The 24,947-nt window shown below is 38.8% G+C and overlaps 1 protein-coding gene across 1 annotated transcript in view; it reads left to right on the plus strand.

The window, feature by feature from the left end:
- Nucleotides 1-24,947, plus strand: part of CFAP58 (cilia and flagella associated protein 58) — a 55,387-nt gene that overhangs the window by 22,119 nt on the left and 8,321 nt on the right. The window contains exons 11-15 of the mRNA XM_008643974.2: nucleotides 2,229-2,375; nucleotides 5,769-5,909; nucleotides 6,260-6,483; nucleotides 8,493-8,604; nucleotides 10,809-10,913. Coding sequence (XP_008642196.2) covers nucleotides 2,229-2,375; nucleotides 5,769-5,909; nucleotides 6,260-6,483; nucleotides 8,493-8,604; nucleotides 10,809-10,913 — 729 coding nt within the window. The remainder of the gene's footprint in view (nucleotides 1-2,228; nucleotides 2,376-5,768; nucleotides 5,910-6,259; nucleotides 6,484-8,492; nucleotides 8,605-10,808; nucleotides 10,914-24,947) is intronic.

The raw sequence follows: 24,947 nt of genomic DNA on the forward strand, positions 1-24,947 counted from the left end.
TAACAATGCTAGAAGAAAAAGAACACACCACTTAAGGATATATTCTGTTACTCTGATGTAAAGATCTAAAATACTACATAAATCCTATTGTAATTGGCAGACACTGGGACCCTGGACAGCTGTCATTTACAGCCTTGGGTTATTGCCAAATAAGTATTTATGACATAAACATGTATAGTAAATGACAGATTTATACTTAGGTAGGTATTTTGTTTGAGAATCAGATGGGAATGAACTGTCAAAGTTCCTATCCAGCTGAGTGCTGAATTTTATGAGGAATGAACCATTTTGCCATTTATGTGGGATGCTTCACTTGACCTTAGTCAGCCTCTCATCAGTGAGAGGATGTGGTGTTGGGATTCTTGCTGCTCCCAAACAATCTGTCAGGAGAAATAAGGCTGAAAAATCACAATGCAGATTTTTTTTTCCCCCTAGTTATTTTTATTTTAAAACACACAACATAAATTTGGTTATTTATAAAGAATGGGCATCTATGTGCTGAGTTAGAAAATGTAGCAGCCTTTTGGCCGTTGGGTTTTGAATGTTACATGGTGGTAACACTACGCTGTTCACAGTTCCAGTTGTTAGAGGCCAGTGCTTAGACTTTAATAGCTTACTTGTCATACTCCAAAACTCTTAGCAAGTCCTGTGTGAGAAAATAGCTGACCCCAAAAGATCTTTTGGCTAAGGCAGTGTTATGTTTAGCAATGAGAAAAATAGCTATTCAGCGTTCAGTAACAGGTCAGCCAGTCATGAAACAAAAAAAAACCGTGTTGTTTTAAACATGGTAAATTCTTTCTCCTTTTGGGAAGTAAAATTGCACTAGCTTGTTTAGATAAAGCTAGATGCAAGTATTTTTGGATTGCTTAATGTGAAATGATCTCATGCCCACCTTGCCAGTGGTCTCCAGAGTACCATAATATTCAAGACAGTAAAATGGAAAAGGCATCCTGGCAGGCTGTTATTATGATATAAATATCTGATGCTTTCATCCTGGGGGTTTCTTTTGGTGTTGGGAGTTCATTTATTTAAGCAAGTTGATTAGGAGACCAGTTTGCAAAATTGTGTGTTCTTACTGTTCTACATTAAGTAAAGAATTAAAAATGTATTTGGGTGTGTCTGGGGTCTATCTCTGCCAAATCTCTGTCGTCTTTTACAACACTAAAGAGATTTATAGGCTGTGTAGCAAAGACAGCTTTTAGTAACTTTTGCTTTCACAAAAGTGACTGAACATGCAAACAGTTGGGCCTAATGACATATTACTACTAATCAGTACTTTCTCTGTGCTGTTTGGGTGAAGATTGCCATAACTCAAGATCTTGGTTAGTTACATTAATCACTTCATGCAAGAAAACATCCCTCATTAGTCGAGTAAATCCACACTCATGGTGGACAGTGCTGAAAAAGCTTTAAAAGCTACCCTGGTTTGGTACTGGAAGAGGATGTATTCATATGAAAGATTATGATGTCTTCTCTGTGAGGTGGTAGGTTCTAGCAGAGGAATAATAGCCTCTAAAGCTGCTTTCATACATCCAGAAGAACGTCTGTCTAAGCATTGACTCTGTTAGCTTCCATTTCATGGCATAACATGTGCTGAAATGTTAATTTTGTACAGGCAGGCACCTTTGTGCTTTGAGTAGAAGTATTCCTACTGACCTGATCTCTCTACAGTGCTACCAGCCCTTTTGCTCTGTGTTTGAGCTTAAAGTATATGCTAAAATCCTCACAGAGCCTTCTCAAATGCTCTTTTGCCCCTTGCACCTCTGTGCAAGCTAGCATCTTATTTAGGGCTATGTTTGCTTGCACAAAACCAGCTTCTCTCCAAAGATTTGTGCCCAAACTTACTGGAAAAGCACATTATTAGAAGCATGAAAACAGATGGATATGATCAGAATTTTAGTAATTTGGATTGACTGCTAGTTGTTACAGTGTGTCCAGCACTTTAAATTAAATGGCTTATTAAACTCATGAGAGATGGTCATTATTTTTGTCAGTGAATCTTTTAAAGGCTTTTTTATTGCAATGGCATGCTGGCATAAACAAAAAATTGTCATTTAATGAAACTGTTTGGTTCTGTTGGATTAAAAAAGGATGTCTTACAGTAGGGACAACAGGTCTACTTTCATGCACCATGGCTGCATTTTCCAACATCTGAACAGCCTGAACTCCTCATCACAACCAACCTCTTGTTTTAGCCCTTTCTGTAATCACACTTCCTGTTCTATTAGGATGAGATAGCAGAAATGAAGATGAAGCTGAAAACTGCCACACGTCAGCTGGATCAGCTGAAAGACGAGCTCAAAGAAAAGGACGCAGCCCTTGAGAAAGCACATGTGGAACATGAGCAGTCAGAGAAGGAGAAAGAATCACTGAAAGTAAGACCCTTGACACATATACTTTCTTGCAAAGGATGGATTCCATGATTTCACAGACTGCACTATGTTCTGACCTGTGGTAGTTGTTTTGCTGTATTTTAATAAACTATTCTGTAATTGAAGCAGAAGATTTCAGTATCATTTAGAGACACTAGTTGCAGAAGTCTGTGTATCTGAAAAATTTAATCTCTGCCTATAATTATAATAAGAGAGTCCTGAATTGTCTGTTGGAAGCTTTAAATCTCTTGGTGACTGAACATTTTTTACTAAGAAGTTCCATTTTGCTTGCGGAAATGTTGATTTTGGGGATAGACTGATTCTAGCAAACTTTTTAATGTAGACTCTTATAACTCAACTTTTTATTTTTAAGAACTTTTTTCTTTCTACTGTTTTTAAGTGCAAACCCCATTATATTGCACTTCACAATGTTGTATTTCTATGTAACTAGCAAGCATTAGTCTTTTGGGAGTTAGGCAGTGCCTTTTAGTAGGTCCCTCTGCACAGAAAGTTATTTTAATATTGTGGTATAAAGCAGCAAGAATCTGTCTTAAATCAAAGGAAATCTGAGCCTGAAGCTCGGGTTCTTCTTCTCAGTGCTGGCTGCAGCCCATCCTTAGGTAAGCTATTAGATTTGTGGTGGTATCTCAGCCCAATTTGCTGCACTCTGAAAAGATTTAGGGAGTTGTGTTCACAGGAGGTTATTTTTAATCTTCACTAAGCACTAGAAAAAAACCCAAACAATACCAGGAAAAAATGCAAACAACACCCCCAAAAAACAAAACAAAAGTTCCCTGTCACTTTTCACAATGTTTTGTTTTGTCAGTTTATTGCTTTGCTGCGATGACTCCTTGAATTTTCAGCCTCTCTCAGCACATTACAGTTACGACAAGATGTCAGTAGGACTTTGTAAAAGGGTGATGAATTTGTATTCTTGTACCTGATCTGTCTCAGAGATGTTCTATCAGTGATGGAGAAGTCAAACAGCATCTAATTTCCTGTGTGCAGCTTTCTGCCTTAACTAGTCCCCAATTCTGTCTCATCGCCCCAGAACTGTCTGCCATTTATTTGACAAACATATGATTGCTGCATGGTTTACCCACTCAATTATTCACCAGCAGGTTTGTCCATACACTGACATGACATTACTGACTTGCCTCAGGGCATTGTGGTCTCCTACCTGAGTGTCACTGCTGAGTACTAAACCAGAAGAGAATTCAGAGGGAGCTGATTGTCACAGCCACAAAAGAACCCAATTATTCGTGTTGCAAGCTGGCATCAATTTGTCCTGTTTGCACTGATGTGAAGGAAGGAAGAAAGCTGTTCCTGGGAAATAAGTTTAAACAACGTGCTAAATCACAGAGGACTGGGATTCATAGGAATGAGGTTATACAGACATGCTTGCCTCAGATGGCATAAAGGCCTTAAAAATCTGTAATTGTGGTAAATCCAAGCTCTATTAAAGCCAGTACAATGCCATCTTTCGGCTTCAGTTGGCCTTCATACAGGGCTGCAGGTTAGAGTTGTTTGACAAAGGATCTGAATATTGAAAAAAATCTATGTCCCTCAAGATTTGAGCTTCTGGCAAGTCAAGTGATTTGTATAATTTTGTAGATGCATATTTTTTTGTTAGCATTTTTTCTGGAAATCTGAGTGTAAAATCTGACTTGTTATTTCAGCATTCTGTGTTCAGTTACAAAACTGTAAAACTCCTGTTTTCCTCCCACTTCTAGTATAGTATACCAATAAAAGTATCACACTAATATTTCAGAATCTAAACAAGAATTTAGTTTGAGTTTGGTTTGAGATATTGGTACAGGTCCCATATATGTTATTCTTTCTTGCTGACTGTTCTTCAGTTCTTAAAAATTCCCTGAACCAACTTCAAGTGAGCTGTGCTGATTTATAGCAGTTTCAGACATGCCATTTTTCTGCTTGTACAGTGACTGTGTTTATTCATTTCCTTCTCTCTTAGCTCATGTGCAAAGACCCTCGTACTGTGGTTCTTAGCATATTTAATCTAACTGAAAGTCCTTGTGTGGCTTTAAGTATTTATGTTCCCTACTATACAAGGCAGTTCAGATTTATTTTAAATGAGTGCATTCCAGTGAGGAGATTTGTTTATATGGATGTTTTCTGACCACATCTAATGCCACTTCTTGTTTACAATTCATATTTTTCTGACATAAGGAGACCACAGAATTGTGATCTATTAAAAAAAATATTATCCAGCAATGCTGAACGCATGAGCTGTTTTACATTTGTGGACAGCTTTTGCACAGCATTGATTGCATTTCAGGATGAAGTGACTTGTATTTTTATTCAGCTGATGAATTCTGATGAATATCTGACACTGAATAAGAGAGCTATGTCTTGCACATACGGGAAAATGAGAATTTTATTAAAGCAAATAAGAATGGAACAAGCTGTTTTATTATGATGATGGAACTGTTTCTGTCTTAAATCAATGTTTTTGCAGGTGCAGCCTTCATCACAGCCTCATTCTTTCAGCATTGGGTGATGCTTGTTCCCAAAAGGCAGCTTGAACATCATCCTTTATAAGGGTCAGAGCTGTGGCAAAGTCTTTGAGTTGAGGCTTGAAAGTTTTCATATCTATGAAAATGAACTGTGGTCAGCTAGTTCCACCTTGGTTCTAATTGCCTAGCAGTGATAAAAATTTCTGATAATCCAGGAAGACCTTATTAGTTTTTATCTTACATACATGCCTTGAATTATAGATTTTGTGACAGTGGGATAGAATGACTGGGCACAGTCCGATGTTAGTTTGTGTTAGTGCTGTGCAGCTGCTGTAGCAGTGCATTGCTGCTCCTTTGCTTAGGGACAGACCCTCTTTTCACAGTCTTCCTCATTTACACATCCACTAAACAAAGTGTTATGGCTCTTAAATTTTGCTGTTCCCTTCCTGGTTGCCACCAATTCTTTTATTCCATTTTGAAGCCTTTCTTGAGCTGATGTCACTTCGTATTATACAGCAGAGATTGTCGCCCTTTTCAGCAAGGTGAACTGTTCTTTCGCACATCCCAGAGTGACTAAATAACAACTCCATTGCAAAGATTTTTAAGTATGTCCTGTATAATTTAAAAAAAAATCAAACGAGGCATCCCTGAATTACAGCTTGAACCATTGTCATAAATAAAAATCCGTCCAAATTTCTATTGTGTATAAAATAATTGTATTAAAATAGTATTTACAGTATTTCTTTATGGGTCTTCATGCTTGCCTGTCTTGGTGATTAGTTCTCAAAAACTAACAAAATATGTACCTCCCAGGAAGCTAAAAGAATATATGAGATATTTTTACCTAACTCTTAATTGTAGGTTTATGTAAGGGGAAGTTATTAATTAACAGTTCACCTATATACTTTATCTCCATCAGTGTGAACTGCTTAGGATGACAAAACAGGCTATGGAAACCAAAGCCTATATTGAAAATCAGGAGGCAGAAGAGAAAAAACTCCTAAAAATCATTGCTGAAGCTGATGCAGATAGACTGAAGCAGAAGAAGGAATTTGACAAGGTAGGAATCTCTAATTTGAGTTTTCAAATCCCCTGCCTTCTGTTCCCTCATTTGTCCAGTGTATTTTTAAGATGATTCTTAGCTACTGTGAATGTGGGACTACTAAAACTTTATAGTGCCATTAAAACCAAAATGTTAAGATACTGAAGTAAATGAAATCTGTAGTTTGTAGTGTTCAGGTGATTGAACCCTTATAGGGGAAATTATTAGGTTCTTGCCATATTTCTTTAATTAATAACAGTGAAACCTCTTAATATACGTGTTTTTGGCTGAAACAAGTATTGTCATGATACTCAGGGATTGTGTGAAGGAAGTGTAACTGAGTTTATGGCTTTTCCCTGTGCCCTCAGGTGCTCTGTGAGAGACATTCCCTGGGGACCCAGCTTATTCGTCGCAATGATGAGGTGGCTCTGCTCTATGAGAAGATAAAAATCCAGCAGGCCATCTTAAACAGGGGGGAAACCGAGTACCGGCAGAGGATGGAAGACATGCGGATTCTGAAGCTGGAGATCAAAAAACTTCAGCGTGAGAAGGGAATTCTTGGCAAGAGTGCAGCCAATGTGGAGGAGCTCAGGTAGGAGACCCAGTGGAATACATTTCCATAGTGACTGCACCCATGATTTTGTGTTTAAGACAGAAAATATGGTTTGTACATAGTAAAGACTTGTTTCAACAAGCCTTATACCTTGGAGAAGGGGTTTGCTTGGTTTGACCTCAAACACAAACTGGATTAAATTCATAGAACAACTTATCAGCAGTTAGGAAAATTAAATATAGAAAGGAGGAAAGATGACATCTTGGCCAAAGTTTAAATATTTTCCATATTTCCCCTTGTACTGTGAGTTACTGCCTACAGAATAAACCTGACAGCAGCAGCACAGGTTCATAGTCCAGGGAGCTACTTAGTGGTACAGTGGTACAAGGCCTAGATTAGTGGAACTCCTTTTGGTTAAGCAATCCACAGAGTATGGGAGACACTTGACATATTTATAACAAAACCCTTCCAGATTTATATGCAGACATGATCTCTTAGAAAGATTTAGTTACATTTTCACTGAAGGTTGTGTTTCTTTAAAACAGCAGTTTAATAGCCCAAGCCTGATTTATCTCCTCCTTCTCTGGCTTAATTTTTCCTTTCTTGTTTACCCTCCTGTATTTGAGGTGTATTCTTTCCTGTTGGGAAACTGTGGTCATTTTCTAAGAATCAGTCTTGGTCTGTAAAGAGAGGCAGTTATGTTTTTAGCAGATAACCATTGTACCAATTCTGTGTAGCTACCACAGTTTTGGGTGAGATCTTTATTTTATCATTGTAATTCCGTGGCTTTCAGCAGAACAAATTAACTTCAGTCCATGGTCAGTCCCATTGACTCCAGTAGAATTATGCCAGTTTGATTTGGTGAAACAGAAAGGAGAGCTGGGCACACAACATTAGCAATTGCAGTTTTCATCGACTGACTGCAGATAGGAATGGGATTTGAGCTTGCTGCCCAAATACATTCAGCCGAAAGTCTGTTACTGTATTGAAACTCAGTGGTGGTATTGAAGTGTAGTGTGCTGCATGCCATGATGGGTGGATCAATTCTTGCTAACTGCAGCAGCAATCTCATACTTTAATGAAGTCCAAAACCATCATGAAAACTGCCTGTCGAAAAGACTCCATTTATCACTTGCACTGCTAATTAGCTTTCCCGATTTGCCAATTGGAAATGTGAGGTTTTTTTCCTTCTCCATAACCTTGTCCAACCTCACAGTTAAAAAAAGGCCTTTTTCTCTCTAGTGAGCTAAATGCAATTCTGAGCTTAGTAGGAAAAGATTCAGTGGTGAAGGAGGCACATTGAAATCTTCCACCCCCTTTTGACCTCAGAGAATTTAGGGGATTCAATCACTGAAGTTATAAGGGTCAGATCACTGCAAAATGTGCCTTTTTTTCCTGCCCCTCAACCCACTATCCCCACCATAAAAGCCTAATTGTCAAAGAATCTTGGTAGTGCTCAATTAATTGTAAATTCAGCAACAAGTCACCTCTGAAATTTGTTGAGGAGATGTAATAAAAGAAATCAAACTTCAGTTCTCTTAGGAATGTTGTCCATCATAGTTAGCTCCTAGAGTGTGTTTTATTTAATGGATTGTGTGAGCCATGTAGATTTAAAACCTTTCAAACACAAGGTGTTGGATTCAACGTGGGGGTAACTGGATATGACCCATAACTGATAACTGATTTGTAGGTTGATGAACTGACTGTCCTGCTGGCCTTAATGTACATGGTAAGATGTAAAGAGTGAGATCCAGTAGTCTGTGGAGTAGATTCCCCAGGAGTCTCTTTTCTGAGCTATTCTTAATGAAGCAAGTAAAAAAATCCAAGAGTGTTATTTTATGGTTCCACCTGTTTAGTGGTATCCGTGTTAGGTTTTACCACCACAGTATTGCTGCAGTGGCAGAGTGACTCTCTGTGTTCCAGGTAGTGGTTCCTGTGCACCACAGTGCATGGGAGAATGATTTGTTAATGTCCACATTAGTGCCTTGGTCACACTGAAGTGTTTTTGGTCTGGTTTTTTTTTATTTTTATTTTATGCTGGTCTTCAGATGGGAGTTTAATCACATGCAGAAGGAACTGTTAAGGGAACAGACTCGGTGCAAAATTTTGGAAGAACAACTGCAGAAGCCCTTGCAAGTTCACAGATGGAGAAAATTAGAGGTGATGTGTGAGCATTTTGTGTTCCCAAAGCCCCTATTACCAAATCAGTGACCTGTTTTGTTTACTGTTATGCAAATGATGTGGAGGGACTGGGCAGACTGAAATTTCCATAGTACCTATGGAATCCTTACCTGCTGAATTCTTTCCTTGCACAATGCAACCAGTGTTATTTTTGTGTCACTTTCTCAATGAAAAATTGCAGGGAGATTTATAAAGAGACAGTCAAGTGCTAAAGGGGATAAGAATGAATTAGGTGAATTTAGAAGGGGGTGATTCCTTAATATGGATGGTGGGAAATAGGATGATAGGGGAAAGATACAAACCTACCCTCACCAGTTAGGGAGATGTATATGGGAAGAAAGCCAGTAATTGAAAGACTCATAGAATAGGTAGACTGGAGAATGGACAGATACAAAGTCAGAAGGTAAATTACATCTGAGGGAAAAAGGGGAAGAGGCCTCCACATAAACGGTGGTGGATTCCCAAAGATAGTCATTCCAGGTAATGTGAGTTCAACTGCTTTACATAAACAGCAAATCTAAGTTTTCACATGATTTGAACCTGCCAAGTGAAGGGGAAAAATAAAAAAATCCATCAAGCATAGACCAAATATATGAACATCAGTTGGCATCACTGGATATTTTTGATGTAAGTCAGTGCCATCTGAGATTCCTCTGTTGCATGAATCTCTGATCTGATGCCAGCCTGGGTTGCTTAGCTGCACTAATAATGAGTGATAATGTGCTCAGTCCCTGCAGAAGCACAGCTGAATTTTTTGACTGTGCTTACTAGCATGATAGTGAATTTCTGATCTTTCCATGCTGAGCTTAAAGTTGGATGGTGTGATTAGCTTTTCTCATGGAAGGGAGATACAATGCAGGATGCTGAACTAGGTTAGACACATGTAGGTACAATTTCTAGCAGCACCTTGTAACAAAGAAAAATCAGGCCAGTCAAAACATCCAGTGATGGGAAAATGAATGTATGAAGAGACTGATAATGGGAAATTGTGTCTTTCCATTCTAGGTTACTGGTTTGTATTTGGAACACACAAAGGCCAGCAGATGGCAAGATCCATATGAAATAATCCTGATGGGGTTTTGGTTCAATTCCTAATGAACAAACACTCTCATATCACTACAGTTGTCACAAATTGGCACCATGCTTGGGCAGCGATATTAAAAAATCAAGGACTGAGTGGATTGTGGGGACTGGTCTACTTTTTAGCCTGGTTCCTCAGGAAATGATGTTGTGTTGTGGGCACTGCGTGTGTATCTGTGTTAGTGTCCTAGTTATGCTTGAATTGATTAGTCAATTTAGATAAAATCAGACAAAAGATTAAGAGCAATGAGATACTGAGTTCCTTATAAGCTCAAGCAAATGTAAGAGAGTAGGACTTTATTGGAGCCTTTACTGCAGTGTGAGTTTAATCCTTATGAGACACCACATGAGAGAGGAAGAACCAGATGGGAGAGAGGTGTTACGAGTCCCTGAGTGAGGAAAAGCTTCAGTCAGGGTTTGCCCTTCATTAAAAGATCCAACAAGAAGACAAAGGACTGGGAAAGTAAGCTTTGCTGGCTGCTCCTCACAGAATTAAATATTTCTTTGCTCCCTAGAGCTTTCTCCAGATTCAGTCTGTGCCAAAAGAACGAAAAGGAAGGGATGGAGAGACAGACATCTACTAGCTTCTGGTCTTATGGGCTATGTAGGTAGAGGGCAACAGTACAGTGCAAACACTGTCACCATTTTAAGCATTTAATTCCATTGAAGAATGAAATTTCACATGTATGGACACTTTAGAACCCCATAATAATTCATCAGTGTAGCCCCCAAATTTGTTCCTCTTAAATTCTCCACCTGTTTCAAAAGTAAATTGCAGTTAGCCTTTCTTTTGTTCAGTAGCAAAATCTTCCTCTCCTTAGAAACTAAGTTGGCACCGTTTGAAGTTCTTGAACAGCAGGAAGTACTTGCACTGCTCTTCATTTGTCAGTGGACAGTTCCAGTTGCTGCGAAAATTGATATACTAAGTTCCAGGACTGCTTGTATGCATGCAATTAAAAAAAACCAGCTGAATGTGTCCTCTCCTAGTCCCCCTTTTATACTTGTTACTTTTGAACACTGAGATATCATGGTTTTCATTTTCAAAAAAGAAACAGTAACTTGTTATCATGTATAATTTTTGAGACTCCTTTGTTCTTCCCTAGGCCAGCGACCCCACTACCTTTGAGCTGATTCTGAAAGTACAGAGACTACAGAAGCGACTTATCACCAAGACAGGTGAAGTGATAGAGAAAGAATTTCTCCTTCAGGTACTGCAGCATCATTATTTTGTTGCATCTCATTAATATATTTGACTTGCCCTGCATCTCTGTCTACTGACATGTGCTTCCTGTATGGTATTTAGATGCATGACTTTGAATTTCTTTTGCATGCCCTTTGGATAGCTTTAGATGGCAGCACTGACTCACTGAAAGAGAACAAAAAGCATCAGATTAGTTGATTTTTATATTCTGGTTACTGATACCTGTCTAACTCTGGGAAATACAATTAAAGGTTGGCTTTAGTTTATTCATGTCATAGATTAGTCTTCAGGTCAGTCTTAGACTTTTTGAAAGGCTTTTCTTTGTCATTTTAGACAAGTCTGTTATGACCAGAAGAGGGAGGAAAATTCCTGTTTGATTCCATTTGTGCTTAGCTTGGCTTTTGGCAGAAGAAGTCCTAAAGAGTTTGTGTGATTTAGATATGCTGCTGTCTGGGGCATGTTTGATTTCAAGGTTTTTGTGCTGAACTTTGCCAAAAAATAATTTTTGTGATAGCTTATCTTTTTTTAGCTGTATCAGATGTCCCTTAACCCCAGTGATAACAGTAAGATTTATGTTGTAGAATGGAGGACAGACTGTATTCCTGTAGTGCAAATGTTGCTATCAAATGTAACAGAGAAGGACTCTTTGGGCTTTAACCAGAGGTGTCAATCTGGTCTCTCTGGTGACTGTAGGGACAGCTACAGATTACCAGCTCTAGGTATGATATTAGCATCTTAAATATCCTATTAGTCTTGATGCCTGTGTTGGGTATCACTCACTGGAGAGTAAAATGTGACCTGAATGTCCCTCTGTCTTGAGAAGAAGCTCAGCAGATCTTAGCAAGGCAGGGTTTGTCTCTATTTATTGTTTCATAGGAAAACATTGATCTGAAATTTCATATGAATGTAATGTATGGTGTATTATTCCTCTGCTTGGAAAAATGTGGTCTTTGTTGCATAGCACTGAAATGCTGTCAGTGAAATAGTTAGCTTAAAATGTAGCAAAAATAGCTTCAAATTTACTGTGCTTTACCCATGCACAAACCCAATTCTGTTAGATTTTACATAGTCTCTATTGAGTATCTTGCCTTATCCTTAGTATGCTCCCATTTTGCTATTATCTTTATCTTCAGCTGAAGAACTGAGATATAGAGGTATTAAGTTGCCTGCCCAGGAAAATCTTTGAAATAGTAGCTTTGAGATTTGAGCCTACATTACTGTACTAGCCATTGGTATAATCTTTCTGTCTCTGCAGTGGTCCTTCTATGGCAATTTTATGTTTTTAAAATTATTTTTCTAGATTTAAGACAGAGTTTGGCTATATAAAATCTAATTATTATATCTAGAATTGCTAATGAGTTCCTTTGTGTTCTTAATTCAGGCACTAATTTCCTGTGTAACAATGCTGAAATGAAGGTTTCCCTCGGAGAGATAGTAAAGGCCAAAAATACTATGCTCCACATTGTGTTCAGGGATTTAACATCAACATTTCTGAGCTCTTTTCTGTTTTTCCACGGTGTTTTGAGTCCTCCAAGGTGACTGAAATAGGGCTCTTTCATAGCAGGGTGTGAGTACGAGGAGGTAACCAGAGATGGAGGACTCATTTCTTTAAAGGACTCTATGTGCCACTGGATAGCTCGGTGATCACAAGTTAAGTGTACTAGCAGAGCTGCTTCTGCTGAGTGTCTGGATAACCTGGTACAAGACATTTTATTATTCTTCGGACTGGTTTTCCTTTGTATGATGATAGTATCTCTTTTGTAGAATCATACCCTGACACTCACCAAAACAAAACCCTTGCTAATAACTTACTAAACTGATGTTATCAAATTCCAAACTGCTGTGAGGAAGGAATGAGCCTGAGGAACACTTCCCACAGAAGGAAATGAACAGAGCAGTAATATAACTTTCTGGAGAGAGCTGAGTTTCACACACCAGGAGGGTGGCTTCACTAGACCACCTTCTGGGCAGTCTGAAAGATTTGAAGTATATTTGAAGTGAAGTATTTGAAATACAGTGTAGGATTTGATCCTGACTGAACTTCAGAATTATGGGAAACATCAGTAATTTAGTTCCAATTTCAGGAATTTTTAATTTCATTCCCTCAATATAATTTGTTTGTTGAGAGAGTTCTTCTCTTTTTTTTAAAATCCTGGTAAACCCCTCATGCTTAAAGGCATTCAGTATCTTTTTATTATGGTCCTGGAAGTCAGCTCAGCTCAGTTCTGTCACTGCTCATTTGCAGGAGTGGGGGAATTGCTGATGACTGGCTTGTGCTCACCTGGCAGAACATCCCCCATATTCAGAGTTGGAGACTGCAGACTGAGGGACACAAACTTACTAGCTCAGAGAACGACTGCTTTCTTGGTGTTACGTTTGCTCCCCTAAGTCATGCTTCCTCACTCCCAGTCATCTTCATTCACATCTTGCTCTGTAACAAGGGCATAGCCTTTGGGTGTATCAGCTTTAAGATGATCTTCATCTCTTGCTTGCCATACATAATCTTTTTTTCATGTGTGTGTGGCCATCATGCTAGCAAATGAGATCTTTGTTTAAGGCGAAGCTTGTGAGTATCTGTGTCTACTGTGCATATTATGTAGCATAAATTCCCTCACCTCAAAGTCTATTAATAAATAGAGTAAAAAAACCCTTGTGTGTTGAATACTGAGTGTTGAAGACACCTTTGAAGTTTAGAAATAACCCATGTGAGGAAGTGGTTGAGCCCAGTGTCAGCAACCTGCAGTTTGATTTGTTGGGTATTCACCTTGCTGCATACTCATGCAGAGCCATAATGTTTTTATAAGGGAAAAATAATTCCATTTGTATTGCATGCACTGTAGCTTCGTCTTCTTTTTTTACTTTTTGGTAAATGGTCTTTTAAATAAAAGTGCAGGGAACAAGGTTTCAGCTGGATATAATAAATGGGAATTTTTGCTAAGTAAGGATCACAATATATAGATTCGTGTAGAAAAGCATCTGCTTACTTTACCTGCTCCTGATGTGCATTTGATCATCTCCTTTTTATCAGCTTTTTCATTGTTTCTAACCCTGTCATTTCTTTAAAACTGAGGCAGATGTAGAAGCAAGCTACAATCCATGCTACGTGATTAAAAGAATGATTTGCTATGTTTCAGTCAGAAAATTTAGATTGCTGACAATATGGGAAAAACCCAGCTTGAATTTAAAATCTCATGCAAAAATCTCTCTTAACCGGTCATCAGGGCACATTTTTTGGATCAGACATGTGCTGAGAGATAGTGAATATGCAACATGCTGAATGTTGGGTTTTGCTAGAACAGCTTTTCAGAGTTGAACATTGAAATAAAGCTGTAAAAAGATTTCCTATGTTAGAGAAATTACTAAAGTCTTTTCTTGTTTCTGATTTATCTGTGCCTGTAGCCACAGCATCTTGGGTTATAAGGTATCAGCTCTCATATACCAAATAAGAGTGGACATCCTGAGATGCTACTTTGAAGAGTAGCTGCAAAACAGATGGTCATAATTTCTCTTTTAATTCAGGCATTCTCACAGTTGTGAGCTGCTGTGCTGATGAAAAATGCTGTCTTAAAAATCAGATCCAAACCCAATGTCTTGAGTACTTATGGTCAATAAAAATCCAGTGGCATTTTTTCCAGACATAGGAAATGTTACTTCAGGGGTAGCCAGTTTTCATGTCTGAGTCATTACCTTCCTTCTGAATTTCTGCAGTCAAGGTAGAGCATTTTTTTTGTTCTTTTCTAAACTGTTGAGTAATATTGCAGGGTTTTGTGGAGAAATACGTTGTCTGTTATCCAGGAGATCTCACTGATGAGTGAAGGTCTTTGTGAACGTGTGTGGGAGGAATGGCACGTTTTGTAAGGCCATAAGGAATAATTATTAATAAACAGGAGTGCTGTACAAATCCTGACTGCAAAAATACAGTTTCTCACTTCCCATATGGGGCAAATCCCTCATGTGACTGAAGCTCTGCTGCTGTGCTGTGTACTGAGCAGTGATGTGGTAAACTCGCAGTGGAAAGTATTACCTTGTTAGGATTATGATTAGTGTGGTTTTAGGAACTTATCCCATTAAAAGTGAATTATGCACTGCTTTATTTGTTTCAAATTTAGTTCTTTCTCTTCAGAGCGAACTCCTCTAATTTGATTTTATGTCTGACTGAGCAGAATTTTATTCAGCTGCATGTTTTGGAATGGATAACAGCATAAAGATTCACATTATATGTCAGTTACCTCTTTTGTCAGTCATCTCAGAAGATTGTTCATAAATATGAAAGAAAGTGCAACCTAGATTATTTGTTCTGGGAGGCAAAGGCAAATGTGTCTTATTTAAGCCTTGCATGTAGTAGTGAAAGCATTGTTTTTCTGTACGTATATATATTTTTTTAATCGCTATTGTTTTAAGTTGTCAGTGATCAAAGCCCAGGACTGGGCAGTCAGGATGTGATGCCTTGCTGACTGTGTCTTGAGCTCATAGTTCAAAGAGTGCAAGGGCAAAAGGCATGATTAGCTCATGTATCTGACTCAGAGATTACAGCCAGATAGCACCCACATGTCCTTGCATTGAGCCAAGTTTTGAGCTAAGTTTCAATCCCTCCAGAGAACTGACTGTCCCAGTGACAGAGAGTAGGAGGAGTAGAAGGGATGCTTCTGTCTCCAGCACAGTTCCATTGCAGGTATTGTGAGATACAGGAAGGGGAGAGCAAGAGACTTTTTCTGTGACCTTGGACAGACTGCTTAGCTTTTGCATGCCTCACATCAAGTAAAAAGGGAATAAAATAATTTCCATTCTTACAGTGGTGAGTGAATGAATATATTAGCAACATGACTCAATTCAGTAGCTAAACACTCAAAATAGGCAGATGTTTTATTTTATTTGTGCTAACTTGGTTGTAGAGCTGTTGTATCCAATTTGAAGTGCTTGTTGCTATAGTGTCTGAACATATACATAACCATCTTTATTTCTCAGAGCTGGTACTATAGTTTCATAAAGAAATCTGCTTTAGAACAGTGAGTTACCATGTGGGTTTATGCAGGTTGGCAGCTATTGAAATCAAAGTTTTCTCCCAAGAAAGGAAGGAACTTGGGGATCTGCTTCCCTGTATTTGTTATGCATTTTCTCCTCATTTATAAAATAATTTTTTTTTTTTTTTTAAATCTTGGTTAATTTTTTTTCAGCACAGTTTATGGGAGCCTAGTCCTTTTGAAAATCATTTTTTACCTAGCTTGGGAGTTTCATGAGGCATGCTTCTGCTAAGTTCTTCACTGCTCTCACAGTGCTCAAGTAGCTTCCACATAAGAGAAATGTGTGCTCAAATGCTGAGTAAAATAATATCTCATCAGGAAAAATAAGAGACTACTCTCCTCTCCCCTACCTTTATTTTGGTATTCTTAAGGCTCAGATGAGTTTTATCTTAGTCATTATCTTTACATCTTCAAAATGGCTGAGATTTATTTCAGCCTCTCAAATTTGGCATTTATTTATTTTTGGTGCCCAGTGTAGATTCTACTTGGATTTGAGAGTATAACTACTTGCATGTTATATGTAGGGTAGAGAGTCTGAGCTGGGGATTTTTTGGCAGAATTGTCTATTTTCGTAAAAAGTAACTGCAATTCACTTCAGGAAACTAATGACTGTAGAATCCCTAAAAGTCTCTTTTGACCTGCCCATTATTGTTTCTCTGTCATCTTGTCTTTAGAGAGATTTCAGCAGAGGTAGTTTGGGAGAGTGCTTTGTATGCGCTGAAACTTACAGGTGAACTGCAAAATCCACTGCCAAAATGCAATCCTTTCTTTACTGCTCCTTTATCATTTATATATGAAGTCAGCCTTTTGAAGGGATTTTTCCACCCAAAAATGAAAAGGGAAATTTTCTTTTTAGCTTTTTATAGTGTAGTAGGACTTGGCGCTTTTCTATCTCTGTTTCCTGGAGGATTTGACTTCCTCTGGAAGCACCGGATTAATGCCCTATCTTGCAGCTCAAGCTAGCAGTTCTCTCAGCCCTCAATTAAAGGGGTGAGTATATTGAGCTCTAGGCCTTTTCTACGCTTAAAAGCCCCATTTCTACCAGCAAAAAAGTCACTTTTCTGATTCAGCTTATACCAGCTCTTGAATGGCAGAAGACTTTCTTGCCAGTAAAATTGCATCTAATTGCATAGGCAGTAGCTGGCATAGACATATCAGCACAAAGGAATCGCACCACTAACTGAACTGAAATTGGCCAGACTTGTCAAAAACCACAAGAAAGAGCTCTTCAAGTATGTAAACAACAAGCAGAAACAGAAGGAAAGTATTGGCCCACTGTGAGATAGAAGTGAAATAGCAACAATGCTTTAAAAGAGTGAAGTTCAACAAGGAGAAGTATAAGGTCTTATAGCTGGGAAATTCAGTCCGGGAGTGCAGGGCAGGCTGGGATCTACCTGGTCTGGGAGCACTGATCAAATTGATTGAATGGTTCCTGATGTGGGGGGAAAAAAAGGCAGAAAAGTGTTCTTCTGCCCTTATAAAAACTTAAGCGTTGCTATGTACCTTAGGAGAGAGAAAGCAGTACTCCAGTACCAGGTGGAGTGTATGAACTTAAGACTCCAGTTCTATGTTGGTGACCAGAATTTCAAGGGATTTGTATAGAAATACAGAACTGAGAAATACCATAAGGACTCAGGCCTAACATTTACTTTTTGGCTTTCAACTGGATATGAATCATAAAGAAAAAGTTTACTTCCCCAGTGTCTTGCAGAATTAGGCTGATGTGTCAAAGGCACACTGTAAGAATTGCCTTGATTTAGACTCCAAAGACAAGCTCTGTTCTTTTTCCAAATGAAAAAAATGTGTTCCCGTGAACTCTGGCTGCAGCCCAGCTCTAACTTGTGATGGATAAAAAAATATCTCATTACCAGCTCAATATTATGATGCATAACAGTCTACTGAACTAGTGCTATCAAAATAATTTCAGTCCAATACCTTGCAACTTACCTGAACTGGAATCTCCAGTGCAGTATGAAGTGACATACGGAGGTACCTAATGCATCAAGTCATCCTTCAGGACTACTCTTTGAGATTCTTTCCTTCTTGTGCCTTTCTTTTATTTTCCTTTTGTTGTGTTTGAAAGGTTCATTACTAAACTAGGACTATGAGTGAAGATTTTAGCTTTGACTCTAAGGGGAGATATTTTGTATTTTAGTATTGGTTTTAAATTAGAACGATTAATGTCTTTCAGTGATTCTATGCCTGGCATGATGATTTTTCCATGCAATTAGAATATCTCTAGTGTCCTTTGTTCTGATACTGATAATTTTTTTCCCAATTAATTTAATTATTTAATTTTTTAAAAATTGATTGTATAGCCAGTAGGGTTCTGTGAGTAGGGTAGAACCACAGACTCAGCCAATTGCAGGATAATTGTGTTAAATCTTGGTGCAATTTACCAGGGCTCATATGCAATCCTGTGATGATGTAGTAAGGAATCATATCTCAAAAACGTGAAAGGCATGAGTCATCTGTGTGAAGGTCTTTTGAGAGTCTACATATCTACCTGAAAGTTTTGTGTAAGCTTTAATAATTTAATAGATATCTCAGGGGTGTTCAGTTTTTGCCCTAGCTCTCCTCAGAAAGGAGTTGATTTCTATTTCTGCATATTTCCAATACACTTCTTGGCGCATTAGTTTATTTTAGCCCTTCTAATCTCAGTCCATCTAGAATTAGAAGATGTTCTATGCTATAGAAATTTACAGCATGATAAACTGCTCTTAAAAACACACTGACATTTAGATTCTTTCCCTCCTCCCACATATGTTGCAATTCAAGTGGAAGAGAATAAAGTCTTCCCAGAAAAATAGCCTTTTTTTTTGTATGTATGTTTGTTTAAAAAGGGTTTTGAAAAATATAGGTAAGAAGTATGCTGATCACTTTAATGTCACCAGGTGAAGATAATCGGCTGCTCTTTAGGGTGAGCAAATAATTTTCCAATAAAAATAGTGCAAATATTTCTGGCACTGAGAAATGGGGAGCAAAGCAGACTACCTAGTGATCAAACAAAATACGTTTGGTGAACAGTTTTCTTAGTGGAAGAGATAATTTTTACCGAATCTTTGTGGAACTACACTGCCCTCATAAACAAAACGGATTTCCCATGATAAATGGTTTTGGACAGAAGCAAGGTGCAAGTTTAGTTGAGAAAGTAACTTCTGGAGATCTGCAACATTTTTAGCTCTTATAATGATGTTTTGGCCAGAAATATTCAGATATCATTTACAAAGCTGAGGAAGTTGCAGGCAGAGTAAAAATCCCTTGGGGTTTATAGGTGGCAAATATTCATGAATGCTTAATCTGTTTTACAAGTTTTTTAAGAGAATTGATATATTTACTTGAGTTTGAGCTTGAAAGAGAACTTCAGTGTGTCATCAGATGTCATCCCTCCTCATCATGCAAGACTGATTTAATTACACAAGTACTATCCTTCACAGATGAATGTCAAACAGAGTTTAGTGTCCTGCATTCTAATACATGTACTCAAGTCCATGAAGTTTAGCATACCTGAAGAGGTTGTTGTCTTCAAGTACACTGTGGCTTATTGTGAGTTTTCTCCCACACTTGTAACCTGCTTCTGTAGTCCAGGCCTGGTATTTCTGAAGAGCAAGGAGCACAGGCCATCAGCATGGTGGTCCTGGGAGATTGGGAGACTGAATTTCATTCCTGTGTGTCTTCAAGGAGTTTTAGTGAACTTTAGCAATTCATGTAGTAAATCTTTGTGTCCAGAATTCTTGTAGAATGAGAAGAGGATCACTGCCCTGGCTGGAAGCAGTTCTTCAGCTTGTGTACAATAAAGATTTAATACCATTCAGATATTGAAACAAGGATGCCATATAAGAACCTAAGATACAGCCCTGTCATCTGTTACCTGCATCAGCAAAACAGAAGCAGTGATCACCAAAGTGTTTTATTCAAATGCGCTGTGTTTGGTTTGAACCCAGAATCCTGAGCATGGATACCTTGTATCATTAGACTGAAAATATTTTGTAAAATTACCCAGTCCTAAACTTTAGTCAGAATTGCCCTTAGCTTCAACATTAGTTTGCTAGAATAAAGCTTGGATTAAAAGTTCAGGAATTGTTCCAGTAAATAGCAAATAACTGAAAACAAACTTGTTTACTCCTCATTCCTGTGTTCAGCATGTATCTGAGAAGGAAATAAATCTGCTGTGCACCCCAGGGTAAAGTATATTAATCAACCAGTTATCTTGTTAAGGGAAAATAAATTACTCGCTGTGCTGACTGAATACATTGCAGCGCACAGACTTTGCAGTGCTGTAGCAATCCGATACTGACTGTCAGCCATCCAGAAGCTGCTAGAGAAGCTGAAATACTGGAAGAGGGCAGCAGCAATACATTCACAAGCCCATATTCTATAGGGTGACCCAGAGCTATATGTATGTCTGTAGTATGCACCATTTGTAGGTGTTCTTGTGTTAAGACAAGGGGTGTTCTGCTTTTCCCTCAGCAGCAAGAGGGGGACAATCTACAGCATCCCATTCCGTGATGGATTATTATCTTGTATGACAGTTGCAACAACAGCAAAACCCCACCAAAAAAAGTCATCCTACAGGGACAGACTAGATTTGTTCTAGTCCAGTTCTCTTATTTTCATTCTTATTGTGAATGGTGCTGTTGTTGAGGGGACACATGCAGAAAGATGCTGCTAAGGTTGTTTTACCGCTGTTAGAGGAAGGCAGGCACAATCACTGTGGCTGGTTGGGTTTTTTAGAAGGCTGGCTTAAAATTGGACACAGGAGGACACAAACAGGTGTGGAAAGAACCCCATTTCTTCACTCTTCTCTTGAGACACACAAATGTGTGCTGCCAAGTGCATGGGAGCCATGAACCTCAGTAGGGAGAGTCTCTGCCAAGTAGGGTGCGTCAGTCAGCCAATTGCTCCACATCTTGGAGGCTCATAGCTCAAGGCTTCCCATGCCTGTCTAAGTAGATATAGCTGTAATCTTAAACAGGGGATGGCACACTTGGGCACAGCAGTAGTCTTTACATGGACATTAGGATTCACTGTCTTTCCCCTTCCTGTAGTCCTGTTTCTGTTTCTTTGAATTTTAAGAAACAGGTGAGGGGAGCTGAAACAGAACTCCTCGAAGAATAGCAGAGGTTCAGCTCTAATTACAGTGAGTCTGAAGGAAGCCATGCATTAAAACATTCATGATTTCAGAATTGCTGTATGTGTTTCTTAGATGTACTGTTATTTCTTAATAGGTTCCAAAGTGTAACAGGAGACTAGTCTTTCTTCCCTGAGGTACTTGACATATGCAGCGGAACTCTGCTGTCCTGTCAAAAAGATGTATGTAGGCTTTACTGCCTTGTTAGACAGGTACTGTGGGTTTAAATGGTGCCTTGACTTTGAGACAGCTGTTCAGAGGTAGCAAACCAAAGGACTTGAAGCAAAGTGCTCTCATCTTTCAGGGAAATCTAAAGATCTAAGTCAAGCAGGTGATTAAAGAGACTTAGGTGCCTAACTTAAAAATAGGTATTTCTAGAAGGAGCTCTGTAATCTTTCTGACCCTTCGAGGTCATCTGTCAGATCAGTCTGAAGTGAGAACAGAAGCTGGGTCTACTGGGAATCCTCATCCCAAGCTGTCACTTGCAGGAACAGCTAATCATTATCAACAGAGCTGATAATTCTCCTTTGATTCATCTAAAGTTTTTAAAGTCTAAATGACTATTGAATAGCTGAAATACATGCTGTTACTCTGACATTAAAATAGAGAGGTTTTAAGTCAAATAGTCCAGAACTGAAGAAGAGAGGTTTTTTTTTTTCTTGAAATCCTGTATAAAGTAATTATTATACAGTAAAAACTTCTCCATCCTTTGCTTTGGAGATAGACTTACTCAGAGTATTTAGAAACCTTGTTCATAAGATTTGTATCAACCTCTGAATCTCCTCCAGGTCACTTTAAGACAAACTACTACTAGAATGCAAAACAAAGGTTTGTTTAGAGCTCTCTTCAACCCAACTGTCAAGCTGCAGGCACTGTGAAAATAGTTGGAATATTTACATCAATCCATGTCATATCAGGGGTAGTTCTCACCGTCAAGGAACAGCTCACTTTCGTGTGTATGCATGTGTGTTTCTGCTCACACATATAGAACAGGAGATAATTAATTGATAATCTTCTGCAATGTAAAGTAGAAACACTATAATTAAATGAGTTACTCTGATTAATGATTTTATAAACTCCTGTGTGAAGTCAAGAGTAAAAAGGGAATTGCATCTGTTATTTCAGCAAGACACATCCATGCCGTTTTCTTTGGATAGATTGTTAACCTTGTGTCTTAGAGTTCAGAAGTTGAAAGGAGAGGAGTATATGTAAATTACTTGTTTGTTCATTGGAAAAGAATTGTTTTCCTACACCTTTATTAGGAAAGATCCGATAGTAACAGTTCCTAGCAACAATAATAAAAATAAGTTGCAGTTGCACTTCAGGTGGAAATGTTCGTACTTTGTTGTTCCTTGAAGATGGTGATACTGCAGCATTCAGCCCTTGGTATTGCAAAAAACAGTCAAGACCTTACAAGGTGCTCCAAGGTGTTTTTTCTTCTCTCATTAAGCTGTTTTGAAAATGCAAGTCAATTTGGTGCAGTTTGCTCTGTACCAAAGAAAAGATATTTGCTCTTGAGAAGCATTATTATCAACTGGAGGAGTAAGTTACAAGACAGGTTTGAGTGGTGCAAATTTCACCAAAGATGGGATTATCCCAGCCTTTCCTTCAAGCTGGTGGTTTTTACAGGAAAACCCAAAACATCTAACGCAGTGTTAGTGTTGCCACGCTGTGAAAGGGCCTCGGTGTCCTGTTTCAAATGTAATTAATTTACCCAATAAAAAACCTCACATTGGACAGTTAAAGAAGTGTCTAGGTGATGATGAAAACGAGCTGTTCTAGGGAACTGCATCCTTGCAAGGGTGTTTGCTGATGGATGTGGAATAGACAAGAAAGAGCAGGAGCTTTTGTAAAGTGTTTATAGAGGAAGTTTATACTGCACATTTCTCATAGTGCTGGAGGCAACTTTCTTCTGCTATTATAAAATTTGTGAAGGTCACCATATGCTAATTTTTTTCTTTACCTCATAAAACTTTTAAAGATAGATGTCCTGAGCCAGCAGCTACTGCTAGGTATACACAACAACAAATAAATGTAGGGCTTATGCAGCCAAAATGAGTATGACTAGATGTGTATGTCTGTTTATGTATTTAATCCAGATTTCCATGTCCTGTTTAACACTTAGGAAGAGGAGTCACAACCCCTAAGGATGCTCTGCTGCTGCGTGGCATCATAAACAAAGTGCCTCTGGAGTTCAGCACAGCACTGACATTTTGGTTATAGTGCCAATAAACAAGAAACCCCCTGTGGCACACGGAGTGACTTGTTATCCCCACCAAAGCCATGAGGAACTGTGGAGTGATGTTTGCACGGTTACTATATTTCTTGCTCCACCTTACTAATTAAAATAAGGTTTTTTGTCTAGGTTGAATGTTTTACGGGCTGCTGCCATACAGTACATTGCACACTTTTGCACTGCATCTTTATCTTGCTGGGTATTTTCTTTAGCTCAGTTGCTGGAGAGAGGAACTGACATAAATTACTCTGGTGCAAAGGCTTTTGGATTTTTTTGTGGGGTTTTTTTTAGTAATTCATGTGATAGAAAGCTTTTGGTGCACAATAGGATTTTTGTGGGTCTGGTGGAGAAGGCTCTTGGGGTGCTGCTATGCCAGGTAAATTTGTTGAATTATCTATTTGGAAAGACAAGCTGATAAAAATGAGGAAGCTGGGACTACAGGGCCTATTTGTGCTGTGAATACATCTTCATTAAATGTATGGTCATCCATCTTCTCTGGTTCAGAATAAAACCCTGGGCTAACTAACAAGATGTGCCATTTCCTCGTGTCATGGTGAGGGACAGGATGACACAAAATGGGGTCACATCTTTAGAGCTCATACCAGGTGCATTGCTCTATCCCAGCCTGGGACTGGTGAATGCTTCCCACTCCCTGTCAAGGCTGTGAATGCATGAATTGCAACATGAATTCCCACAGTGAAGACACTTTGGGAATGTGTCTGATGGTACTGATGGTCCTTCTTAAAGGGAAAAGCAAATGGGGCCATGCTGGTCAGCAGCAATAGCTTCTTCTGAAGTAGGATTTTGCTGGCAAAAGTGATTCCTCTTGCTGTAGACGGAGCCAACTTGTGACCACCTAATCCTGGAGAATCAACTGAAATTTGCCAAATGCTAGCCAGTCTTCTGCAGAAGAAAGTATTTTTTTCTCAGTTTGCTGTAGAGCAAGCAGGCCAGGAGAACTACAGAATATGGCTGAGAAGCACCACTTACTTCCCCACCTTCCCCCTCCAAATTAATGGGTGAGAGACTTAGGAGTGAAGAAAATTATTGTCATGGCTGAGCCTACAGACAGGTCTGTGGGCTCTTCGGAGATCCCCTGGGAAACAAATCTAAGACAGGAAGAGTTGTTCTAAAAATAATGTGCAATTTTATTTGCAGAATTTTTACAGCAGGTATTCACAGAGGTGCTGAAATTCTCTTTGAGATGCCTGAAATTTAACTGTAATCCTCAGCCTGAGTGTCCCAGCCCAACATGCACAAAATGAATGTGCCATCATCTTGGGTTAGTTTATGTCATAAACCAGTGAAGCTTGTTGATGTTACGGGCTCACAGTCAAACATCTGCTGAATTGCATGGGAATTTTGCCATGGAAGGATCCTATAAAAAGCTTTGTTACTGGCCTAGACCTGATCTGAACACAGGTACATTACTCTTACCAGTGAAGGCTTAACAGCATGGGTTTACAGAGATTTGCTGGATCTTCCTTCACCTCAAGAAGAGTTGTGCCTCTGAATGTGTTTGTGACTCTTAAGTTCTTTGATCTCAAAACCTCAGAACTGCGGCAAGATGTGTGTTGTGATGGCAGCCTGGTGTGAGATGGAGGGAAATGTGAGAGGAGGCATTTTGGGACAAGCTAAAGAAATCCAGTCATA

Source organism: Corvus brachyrhynchos, unplaced genomic scaffold (genome assembly GCF_000691975.1).
Source record: "Corvus brachyrhynchos isolate BGI_N302 unplaced genomic scaffold, ASM69197v1 scaffold61, whole genome shotgun sequence".
In the NCBI taxonomy this organism is placed as follows: domain Eukaryota; kingdom Metazoa; phylum Chordata; class Aves; order Passeriformes; family Corvidae; genus Corvus; species Corvus brachyrhynchos.